We start from the raw sequence: 11,621 nt of genomic DNA, 5'->3' as shown, positions 1-11,621 counted from the left end.
GGAGAAAGAGTAAAGAATAAGGGAAAAGATGCATCTTTTATTTGAAATGCAGGTAGGAGTTATGGATAACGCCCAAGTACCTGTACAAATGAAAATGATTAACTTTGCTACTCCAGAAAAAAAATTTTAATCCCAAAGTCATTTATTTTGGCTTTAGAATAGACTAGCGTTTGTGTCGGATTTTCCTGCCTAATTACTTTTGCTTAAGCTTATTTAAAAATTGTTTTAAATTCCTTTAGTATGACAGCCTAGGAAAGTTGGGGGAGGAGAAACAGGCCACAGATGGGATCTGAACTAGAATTTCAGTTTTCCCATGTCAAGGCCTCCTGATGCATTGCTTGCAGGAGGGCAAAGTTGGAGTCAGCTTTGTGGAAAACAGTTTGGCAAAATAATTTTTAAAGGCTTAAAAATATGCTTACTCTTTGATCCAGTAATTCCACTTCTAGGAATTTGTCCTAAGGAAATAAACAAGCATGCAGAAATATAGAGACAAGGATATTCACCACAGCATTTATAGCTGTGAAAAAAAGTAAAACCAACATAAAGTATTGAATCATATGGAATTGATTAAAGTATGCTGTTATCTGCACATGTTATCAAAATTATAGACTTTGAAAATGTTTGCCATATCTTTTTAGGTGAAAAAGAAACTGCAAAATAGTGTGTTCAGTTTGAAACAACACATGGATATAGAGGTGGATGGATGGATGGATAGATGGACGGATGGAGAGACATATTCCGAAGTGTTAATTTTGGTATTGCTGAATAGTAAAATTAGGGATAGTTTTGTACTTTTTTGTGTTTTTCAAGTTTTCTGCTTAAACATGTATTACTTTGTAATTAGAAAAAACTATCATTTTTTAAAGAATGTCTGGTTAATATATCAACGAAAAGGTAAATTACTAAATAATGCCCACAAAGTAGGTAATCTGAATGCAAATAATTTCTATTGAGTATAAGAGTCACATTCATACATGTGAATTATAAGCAATCATACTGCATACATAAAGTCAGATGCACCTTGACTATGGTTTAACTATATTGTTTCCCAAGTAAAATAACCATATTCAGTAAAAACCTGTGAAGGCACAATTCGATTATAACTTGGGTGTCCTGTTTTGTGATACCACACTATGGAGGCAGACTTTTCTTGAGCCAAGAGAACCACAGTTGTGCAAAGCTGCAGAGACCAGTAGGTTTTTTGGGAATTATATGTTAAAACATTTGGTTGCCCAAATAACATTTTAAAAATACGGGGAACATTTGAAATCATTCTTGATCCTCAGAAGGCAATTCCCAGTGAAATTTTGGCTGTTTCCCCTTTGTTTATCTCTTTATTATCAACAACTCAGAACTTCATATCCAAAGGTCTAAACGGGCAAATGGGGAGAAAGTGGATGGTAAATGAAGACAATCATAAACCTTTGGTGACCCCAAAATAACTCTTGGCTAATGTGTTAACTCTGCTTTATATGATTAGCTGCAGGGGAAATTTGTTCTTTACTGTTTGCAAACTTCAGCTCTGTACACATGATGGGGTTCTCTTTTATTTGCAGTCCCTAAATTCCTGGGATACCATATGGCCTCACCAAAGGAAAGGGCTTGCAGGTCTGGCTCCCTGTCGTCTGAGGTCAGATGGAAAAGCCTTTTGTGATTAACTCGGCCACAGTGTGTCCTTTGGTATTTGGAACTTCAGTGGTTTTTTATTAATTCTCCAAGTTTTGAACACTGACCCAAATAAGCTTCATATAATGGAAAAAGAAGATAAATCTAGCTCTTTGGGCCCCAAATTGAATCCCATTTTCCCACTAGCTGTAACCTTGAGCAGGTTGACTCAGTGTGTCGGAATTTCAGTTTCCTCACTTAATTAGGAGAGTTGTGCCTTCCTGCCTCACCTCTTAGGGCTATTTTTGGTGAACTGTAAAGCCCTGTAACAGCGAGGGACAGCTGTGGGTCTTTATAAACACACCACCTTCTCCTACTTTGTTTCTGACACAGTTCCCTTACGCCGCCCCACCTCCCCAAGAACCTGTGAAGACTCTGAGAAGCCTGGTCAATATCCGAAAGGACACGCTGAGGCTCGTCAAGTAAGTTCCCAGAGGCTGGGGCCAGGTCCCAGGCACCTTCCTTTGGGGAGGTTGGGGGCTGGCGGACAGACTCCCCAAGGAACTCACACAGCAGTTTCTGGCAGCCCCAGAGCCTGCTTCTCCAGGCCTCAGACAGGAGTGCAGGCACTTCTTTCTGCTGAGATCAGGCCATCCACCCCTATGTTGTTCAGCACTGGATGCAATGGACTGTGTTTGTGAAGAACTTTCACTTGCCTAGAAACGCTCAGTATCCTTATTTTATGGATATTTTTTAAAAGGGAAGAACAATTATTAAGGGAAAGTGGGAATTTTGCAGCTACTCCAACAAGCCAATGTAAAAATGGGAAATTTGAACTTAGAATGTCAAATCCTTTATCTTACCACTATATTTTATTTTTCTTCTTTATTCCCTATCTCATGTGTCTGTTCTCTAAGGAACTCATAGTGCCCTTGTTTGGTTGTTTAATCCTCATCATCAATGTTAATTATCGTCATTTGCCCTCTTGGTGCCATCCTCGAGACAGTGTAATTTTTAATCTGATACATTCCCACCGCCCGCCACCCCTAGACAGTATGTCTACCAAGGCTCTCTGATTCCCTGGTGAAAAACTTTGGTTAGAGCAAATCAAGGTCCCAGATTTTTCTGAATAGGCAAGAAAGATGACTCAGAGACCTTCTCATGCTTGTATAGATCAGCCTTATTAGCATTACGATGTTTTTGTCTGATATATATATATAGATATAGAGATATATACACATATATTGAGACAGAGTCTCATTTTTTTTTGTTTGTTTGTTTTTTTTGAGACAGAGTCTCACTCTTGTTGCCCAGGCTGGAGTGCAATGGCACAATCTCGGCTCACCGCACCCTACGCCTCCCGGGGTTCAAGCGATTCTTCTGCCTCATCCTCCTGAGTAGCTGGGATTACAGGCATGCACCACCATGCCTGGTTAATTTTGTAATTTTAGTAGAGACGGTATTTCTCCATGTTGGTCAGGCTGATCTCAAATTCCCGACCTCAGGTGATCCACCTGTCTCGGCTTCCCAAAGTGCTGGGATTAAAGGCATGAGCCACCGCCCAGAGTCTCACTTTGTCACCCAGGCTGCAGTACAGTGGTGCGATCTCAGCTCACTGCAGCCTTGACTTCCTGGGCTCAAGCAGTCCTTCCAGCCCTAAGTAACCACTGATCTATTTTCAGTCTCTCGCTCTTAATTTTTTATATTTTATTTGTCCCTGAAGTTTCTACTGGTTCCCCAGCTATGCTTCTCTCCACCCCAGGATCATCTCTGGGGAGGAGAAAGCCAAGGAGGTACCTGTCTGCTGAACAGTCCCCCCACCTGACCCAGGGGAGTTCATCCAGCAGCAGAGCAGACTAACGAGGCCTCTGGGGCCTGCCAGTTGCCAGCTACTTTGTCTACTTGGTTTGTCTCATCACATATGGCACATTCATACATTTGATGGAGACCATTCAAGGGCCTGAGCTGCTGCGAGGTCATGGCCTCTGCCGTGGCAGCCTGGCTGCAGCTCTAGAATAGGATGAAGCAGCTGTCTTACGCTAAAAGAACCAGACTTGGAAGCAGCAGAGCAATTTGCTTCCCAGGTCCACAGATGCTTGCTTGAATGAGTGTCTGAGCTTCAGGTTTTTTTTTATCTGTAAAATGGTGATAATCAACTTTACCTTTCATGGTGGTTGTCAAAATTAAGGTAACAGAAGGGAAAACACCTGGTGTTCAATAAATGTTAACTTGAAGGGTGTTCTTTGTTTTGTTTTTCTGTGATTATGGGAATAAATTCTGATTCTCAGATTTCCAGGTAAAGATGGAAGATTGAACACCTACTTTTGCTTCCTCTGAAAACCCCATCAAGTAATTATAAACATGTATTTAAAAGGCATAAATCTGGCCGGGCACAATGGCTCATGCCTGTAATCCCAGCACTTTGGGAGACCAAGGCGGGCGGATCACCTGAAGTCAGGAGTCAAAGACCAGCCTGGCCAACATGGTAAAACCCCGTCTCTACTACAAATACAAAAATTAGCCAGACATGGTGGCATGCACCTGTAGTCCCAGCTGCTCCAGAGGCTGAAGCAGGAGAATTGCTTAAACCCAGGAGGCAGAGGTTTCAGTAAGCCAAGATTGTTCCACTGCACTCCACTCTGGGTGAGAGTGAGACGCCATCTAAAAAATAAAAAATAAGGCCGGGTGCGGTGGCTCAAGCCTGTAATCCCAGCACTTTGGGAGGCCAGGGTGGGCAGATCACAAGGTCAGGAAATCGAGAGCATACTGGCTAACACGGTGAAACCCCGTCTCCACTAAAATTACAAAAAATTAGCCAGGCATGGTGGCAGGCGCCTGTAGTCCCAGCTACTCGGGAGGCTGAGGCAGGAGAATGGCGTGAACCCAGGAGACGGAGGTTGCAGTGAGGCGAGATTGTGCCACTGCACTCCAGCCTGGGCGACAGAGTGTGACTCCGTCTCAATAAAATAAATAAATTAATTAAATAAAATAAAAATAAAAAAATTTTAAAAAGGCATAAATCTGTAAGTATTTGGAGAATGGGAAGACAGCAGCAGCAACAAAATTTTAGAAGCTGGAAGCACATAGTGAATATTAAATGACTTAGTAGACCCAGGATATCAGAATCCTGAACTAGCAGAAAGAAAAGCTGAGAATCACCCAATTTATACTGTGGTATTATCCCCCAAGGGGTTCAGAAATTAGCAGTGCCAGGTCCCTCTAGAAGTTGAGGTGGGAAGCTAAAATGAAGAGGATTGGTAGAAAGTCTGCCCTCAAGGTAGGCAGATCCCCTCCCTTGTACCACACAGCCAGAACTACGTTACTACAACCTGGCCAAAGGCAGGCAGATGACTGTCCCTGGAAAGGTAAAAACGAAGAATCTCTGGACAAGAGAGACCCGGGCACAGCTAACGGCCAGTACTAAAAACAGGCTAACCAGCCTGGGCAATATGGTAAAGCCCTGTCTCTACAGGAAATACAAAAATTAACCAAGCATGGTAGTGCACACCTGTAGTCCCAGCTACTTGGGAGGCTGAAGTGGGAGGATCACCTGAGCCCAGGGAGGTCGAGGCTGCAATGAGTCACAATCACACCACTGCACTCCAGCCTGGGCAAGAGTGAGACCCTGTCTCAAAACAAAACGGGGGGTGAGTGGATCCTGGCAAACTGGGTGTTGAGCCCTCCAGCTGCCTCTCCACTCTGCCCCTAGAATGCTGGCAGCCAGGCCTTTGTCAAGAGAGAGAAAAACTGTTTTCTGGAAATTGGACCTGCCTGGATAGGAAAACCTAGGAGACTAGAGTTGGAGGTTCCTCAGCAGATCCAGATCAGCCCACAGTGAAGCCCGGGATCCCCAAGTCCTGCTGTGCACTCAGAGCTCTAATCAGCAGTTTAAATATCTTAAATACAAGCAGACAGCCACAGATTCTTAGATGTGTACGGAATGCCTATAATAGGAAAGACAGTAGCAAAACAAACCAACATTTTAAAACAGCCTAACTAGGCCGGGTGTGGTGGCTCACACATTTAATCCCAGAACTTTGGGAGGCCAAAACAGGAGGATCGCTTAAGCCCAGGAGTTTGAGACCAGCCTGGGCAACATAGTGAGACCCCATCTCTTTATAAAATAATAATAAAGTAAAAAAAAAAAATCTAATTGGAAAGAAAAGCTATGCGGGAAGAAGAAAACTTCATTAATAGTCTCAAAGACATGAGAGAAGATATCCTTTTCTTTCATGGACACAATGACACAAAGTTTATGAAACCAAAAAAATTGCTTTTAGAAATTAAAACAAGGAGCATAAATACAAATTTTCAATAGAATTATAGGAAGAAAACTTGAAATATTCTAGAAAGCAGAGCAAAAATCCAGAGAGAAGGAAAATAGAAGAAGAAAGATACAAGTAATAGAGCACCCATTTAGAAGGTCTGACATCCAACTAACGGGTTCTACAGAGAACAGAGGATATAAAAGGAAGGAAATCATGAGTGACATAGAATTTAAGAAAATTTCTCAGAAGCAGAGGGTACAAGTTTCTAAATGGAAAGGACCACCAAGTGCCCACAGAGTGGATGAGAAAGAGGACTGTCTATAAGCTTTCAGAAGAAGGATCAGCAGTTGGAACGACTTCAGACTTCTTGGGAACAACGCTGGGAGGTGAAAAATAAGGCAGCGAAAAGGCTTTCAGTGTCTTTTAGAAATTATTTATAATCTAGAATACTTTGCTCAGCCAAACTTTGAATGAAGTGTGAATGTTGAATAAAAGCTCTCAAAAGTTTATTTCCCAACACACCCTTTTTCAGGAAGCTGGTAGAACACATGCTCCACCGATATGAAAGAATAACCCAAGACAGAGGAAGAATTGAGGTACAGGAAACATGAGCTTCTACAGGAGGACAGAGGCAAAAGGGACCCACCAGGATGATGGAGGGGGAGAGATTCCAGGGTGGCGGCTGGGAGCCAGGTGCAGAGGGCCAAGTACAGATGGGAGCGAGTCCAAGGGACCTCCTCAATAAGATGAAATGAATAGACCACTTGGTGCATCTGAACGTTTTGAGAGATTTAGACAGCCCCAGAGAGCTTGGGTTGGAATTTGTGATGAGTATATAGAAAACTATGCAACTGGAAAAAAAAAAAAAAAAAAAAAGGGTGAGCACTAACTAAGAAAAAGTTAGGCAAGAAAAGAAAAATAATCATAGATTATATGTTTATATAATCACAGTAATACACAAATGTACTGGACTATTATAATAAAATTATGATGTAGCTATACTGTGGGGATGGGGGAGTTCCTATATGGAGCAGAATGAGTAAAGAGAAAGAAATCCTTGTTTCCATAGTAGGAAATCCATAGATAGTGCCTGAAACTGAAAAATCAAGAAGTAGTAACCCAAGGATATTTCTTAGAAACGTGGGTCGGGTCCAGGCGTGTGCTCAAGCCGGTAATCCCAGCACCTTGGGAGGCCGAGGCGGGCGGACACGAGGTCCAGAGATCGAGACCATGCCTGGCTAACCACGGTGAAACCACCCGTCTCCTACTGAAAAATACAAAAAACGAGCCGGGCTGGGCGCGGTGGCCAAGCGCTGAATCCCAGCACTTGGGAGGCCGAGATGGGTGGATCACGAGGTCAGGTAGATCGAGACCATCCCTGGGTAACACGGTGAAACCCCATCTCTACTAAAAATACAAAAAAACTACCAGGTGAGGCAGGCGCCTGTAATCCCAGCTACTCCGAGCTGAGGCAGGGGAGAAATGGCATAAAACCGGAGGCAAAGCCTTCAGTGAGCTGAGGATCCGGCACCTGCACTCAAGCCTGGCAGCAGAGCCGAGACTCCGCTCAAAAAAACAAAAAAAAAAAGAAACGTGGGTAAATGCCAAAGTGATCACTAAAAGGGGTGTCCTCTGAAGAGAAGGAAAGGGAAGAAGTAAGGCCTGCTATTTTTTGCCTTGAAGAAACTATTTAAACTACGTGATTAATAACTTTTATTAAAATAAAAACAAAACTGCCAAATGCACAATGGTGTAGTGGTAGCACTAGGAAATATCAGAAGTAACCTGAGTGCCCAGCAATATTGGTCATGAAGCACTCTGTGATCATTCAGAATGAAGAGGTAGACCTATGCTTACGATCACTCAGAGAAGCCCACAATATATTGCTAAATTTTTTTTTAAAGGTAAATTTTAAAATACTGATATGCTACCCTGCAAATGCTGAGTCTCTGGTTTTCTAGATGTGCTGAGGAAGTGAAGAGCCCTGGAGAAGAGGCCAGCAAAGCTAAAGTCCACTACAATGTTGAGTTCACCTTTGACACAGATGCTCGGGTAGCCATCACCATCTATTACCAGGCCACGGAAGAGTTCCAGAATGGTATTGCCAGGTAAGAACAGGAGACCAGGTGAGCCACTTCCTTCCCAGATGGGTAGAGTCCATGTCTTATCCACTCAGCAAAGGTGGAAAACATTCTTTTTCTGCAGCCAGATGAGATCTGGTTCCTGAACAGATTTTCTTCTACAAAGTCCTATCCTTTACCTTTTCCCTTCAAGTTGTGCCATCTTGGTATAGTGGCAAATGGTGGTATAGTCAGTCCTTCAGGTCCTTAACATGCTGTTAAAAATCTAGTAAGCTACCTTTCTTCGGATGTGTGGGTTGAATAGAAAAGTTCAACGTTGCCAAGCAAGAGCAAAGGAAATGGATTATAAAGGACCCTTTCTTCTCTTCGCTAGAGCCTGTTGATAATTGAGAACAGGCATGAGCAGAGGAAGTTGTCAGATCCATTTGTGCCAGATACTGACTTTTGCTTTGCCTCCCACTTGTATCAATAGCTACATTCCCAAAGACAACAGCCTCCAGTCGGAGACTGTGCACTACAAGCGAGGAGTGTGTCAGCAGTTCTGCCTGCCCTCCCACACTGTGGATCCCTCCGAGTGGGCTGAAGAGGAGGTGAGCTACCTTTGGGGAGGGTTTCCCACATCGACTCAGAAGGGCCTAGGGGCTACTTAGGACTCTGGCCAACAGCAAAGGGGCTGCTCAGACACTTGAAGGCCGTGCTTACCTTTCAGTCTTGTGACTTCATCATGTCCTTTTAAAGCTCTGCTTATTTTGCATCAAGGATATACCTGACTTTGTTAATTTTTCCATTCCCTAGGAATGGAAATAGCCCATTAGCATTGGATACTTTGAGACAGCCATGCTCAAAGAAAAAAAAAAAAAAACCTGTAGGTTAGAAGGCCTTATTTACATCTGTGAGATTTTTAAAAAGAAACTGATGGCCCTCATTTAACAAATTTGGGTAATTAACAAGGCTGACGAGGAGCCTTGTTAATGAGGAGCAGAAATGAGATTAATGCTTGACAGTATCGCCCTTTCTGAGATTAACTGTGCCATCTAAATGTGTTAAGTCCTCTTTTTTTTTTGTTTTCTTTCCTTTTCTTTCCCTTCAGCTTGGCTTTGATCTGGACAGAGAAGTTTACCCTCTAGTGGTACATGCCGTGGTGGATGAAGGAGACGGTAGGGGCGATTTCTGTCCTCTTTGGCTGTGCACACTGCTCTTTTGTGGCATATTCCTGGCAGCAGCTGTGGCCCCAGAACAACATGCCTTCTTTGTGGGTGTTTGTGACTGTGAGTCAGGCAGTCTCTGCATCCTCTCACATCTGTGACTCCAAGCTCCTGGGCGGATGTGAAAAGTGTGGGTTTGGCTGGGCACAGTGGCTCACACATGTAATCCCAGCAGTTTGGGAGGCCGAGGCAGGTTTGAATCACCTGAGGTCAGGAGTTCAAGACCAGCCTGGGCAACATGGTGAAACCCTTTCTCTATTAAAATGCCGTGGTGGTATACAAAAATCAGCTGGGCATGGCAGTGTGCGCCTGTAATCTCAACTACTTGGGAGGCTGAGGCAGGAGAATGGTTTGAACCCAGGAGGTGGAGGTTGCACTGAGCTGAGATTACGCCACTGCACTCCAGCCTGGGTGACAGAGTGAGACTCGGTCTCAAAAAATGTGGGTTAGCTGGGCGTGGTGGCCCATCCCTGTAATACTAACACTTTGGGAGGCTGAGGCAGGCAGATCACCTGAGGTCAGGAGTTCGAGACCAGCCTGGCCAACGTAGTGAAACCCCATTTCTACTAAAAATACAGAAAATTAGCCAGGCATGGTGGCTCATATCTGTAATCCCAGATACTTGGGAGGCTGAGGCAGGAGAATCACTGGAACCCGGGAGGTGGAGGCCACAGTGAGCCAAGATCATGCCACCTCACTCCAGCCTGGGCAACAGAGCCAGACTTTATCTCAAGAAAAAAAAAGTGAGGGTTATATAACATGCCCCTTCTAGGGACAGACTGGCACATTTGGGTTGCCAGATTGCAGGGAATTGGGGAAGGTCATGGGCATCAAGGTGTGCTGTTTGGGCTTCTTCACTCACATGCCTATGTTTCTTTCAGAATATTTTGGCCATTGCCATATACTGCTGGGTACTTTTGAGAAGGTGAGTGACTTTAGAGGGCCTCGCTTTATTCCCTTTAGCCCTTTCTTTCATGTGAGACACATGTAACCCCTGTTTGCTGGGTCCCTGAGCTCAGTGGGTCTGGCTTTAGAGGCTATGATGGTGACAGAACATCGCTTTGGGGGCTATGCTTGGGTGTAGGTCTAGCCCTGCCGTCACCTTGCTACAGGACCTTCAAATACTTAGGCCTCAGTCTCCTTAAAATTAAAGGGTTAGACTGAGTCAGACACGGTAGCTCACACCTGTAATCCCAGCACTTTGGGAGGCCAAGGTGGGTGGATCACTTGAGGCCAGGAGTTCGAGGCTAGCCTGGGAAACATGGCAAAACCCCACCTCTGTTAAAAATATAAAAATTAGCCAGGCGTGGTGGCGGGCACCTGTAATCCCAGCTACTCAGGAGGCTGAGGCAGGAGAATTGCTTGAACCTGGGAGGCGGAGGTTGCAGTGAGCTGAGATGGCGCCACTGCACTCCAGCCTGGGCGATAAAGTGAGGCTGTGTCTCAAAAAAAAGAGAAAAAAAGAAAGAAAGGGTTACACTGGATAGTTGTAAGACCTTTAAAGAATTAGGATTGTATAATTCTACTCTGAGAGCGTCCAGAACATGTGTACAGTAGTCCCCCCTTATCCTCAGGAGATACGTTCCAAGACCCCCAGTGGATGTCTGAAACTGCAGATCGTACAGAACCCTCATATACACTATGGTTTTTCGTATACTTCATCCACACCTATGATAAAGTTTCATTCATAAATTAGACAAAGTAAGAGATTAAGAATAATAGTAAACTAAAACAATTATAACTATAAGGTAATAAAAGTCTGGGGCCGGGCACGGTGGCTCAAGCCTGTAATCCCAGCACTTTGGGAGGCCGAGACGGGCAGATCACGAGGTCAGGAGATCGAGACCATCCTGGCTAACACGGTGAACTCTCGTCTCTACTAAAATACAAAACTAGCCGGGTGAGGTGGCGGGCGCCTGTAGTCCCAGCTACTCGGGAGGCTGAGGCAGGAGAATGGCGTAAATCCGGGAGGCGGAGCTTGCAGTGAGCTGAGATCTGGCCACTGCACTCCAGCCCGGGCGACAGAGCGAGACTCCGCCTCAAAAAAAAAAAAAGTCTGAAAGTCATCTTTCTCTCTCAAAATATCTTATTGTATGTAATATTTTCAGACAGTGGTTGATGGTGGGTAACTGAAACCATGGAAAATGAAACTGCAGATAAGGGAGGGTGACTGTAACTGGGAGATGTAACAGAAGAATACCTGGAGCTTTATTACCCTCCCTTCCTTGTCATCACTTTCATATTTTCATTCCAGCACACAGATGGAACTTTCTGTGTCAAGCCCCTCAAACAGAAACAAGTAGTAAGTATTTGAAGACCACAGACTGTCAGTATTAGGGTCCTTCCTTCCTTTTATTCTTTCCTTTCTTCTTCTCCCTCTTTTTTTTGTTTTGTTTTGTTTTGTTTTACTTTTGCTGTCTCTCCTTTTCTTTTCTTCTTTTTTTTTTTTTTTAGACACAGGG

At 44.1% G+C, this 11,621-nt stretch overlaps 1 protein-coding gene across 9 annotated transcripts in view; it reads left to right on the top strand.

Moving 5' to 3' along the window:
* Nucleotides 1-706: 706 nt before the first annotated feature.
* The window catches only part of RNF157 (ring finger protein 157), a 33,824-nt gene continuing 22,909 nt past the window's right edge, over nt 707-11,621 (top strand). For all 9 annotated transcript variants that reach the window (XM_017884753.1, XM_017884749.1, XM_017884746.1 and 6 more), the window contains exons 1-7: nt 707-755; nt 1,999-2,087; nt 7,835-7,981; nt 8,427-8,544; nt 9,045-9,111; nt 10,041-10,084; nt 11,414-11,461. In XM_017884753.1, the coding sequence (XP_017740242.1) occupies nt 708-755; nt 1,999-2,087; nt 7,835-7,981; nt 8,427-8,544; nt 9,045-9,111; nt 10,041-10,084; nt 11,414-11,461 (561 nt within the window). In that variant the 5' untranslated portion in view covers nt 707. The remainder of the gene's footprint in view (nt 756-1,998; nt 2,088-7,834; nt 7,982-8,426; nt 8,545-9,044; nt 9,112-10,040; nt 10,085-11,413; nt 11,462-11,621) is intronic.

Source organism: Rhinopithecus bieti, unplaced genomic scaffold, assembly GCF_001698545.2.
Source record: "Rhinopithecus bieti isolate Rb0 unplaced genomic scaffold, ASM169854v2 scaffold_13400, whole genome shotgun sequence".
NCBI classification, from domain to species: Eukaryota; Metazoa; Chordata; class Mammalia; order Primates; family Cercopithecidae; genus Rhinopithecus; species Rhinopithecus bieti.
Note: the sequence above shows the minus strand (reverse complement) of the source record. Positions and strands in the feature narration are given on the sequence as shown.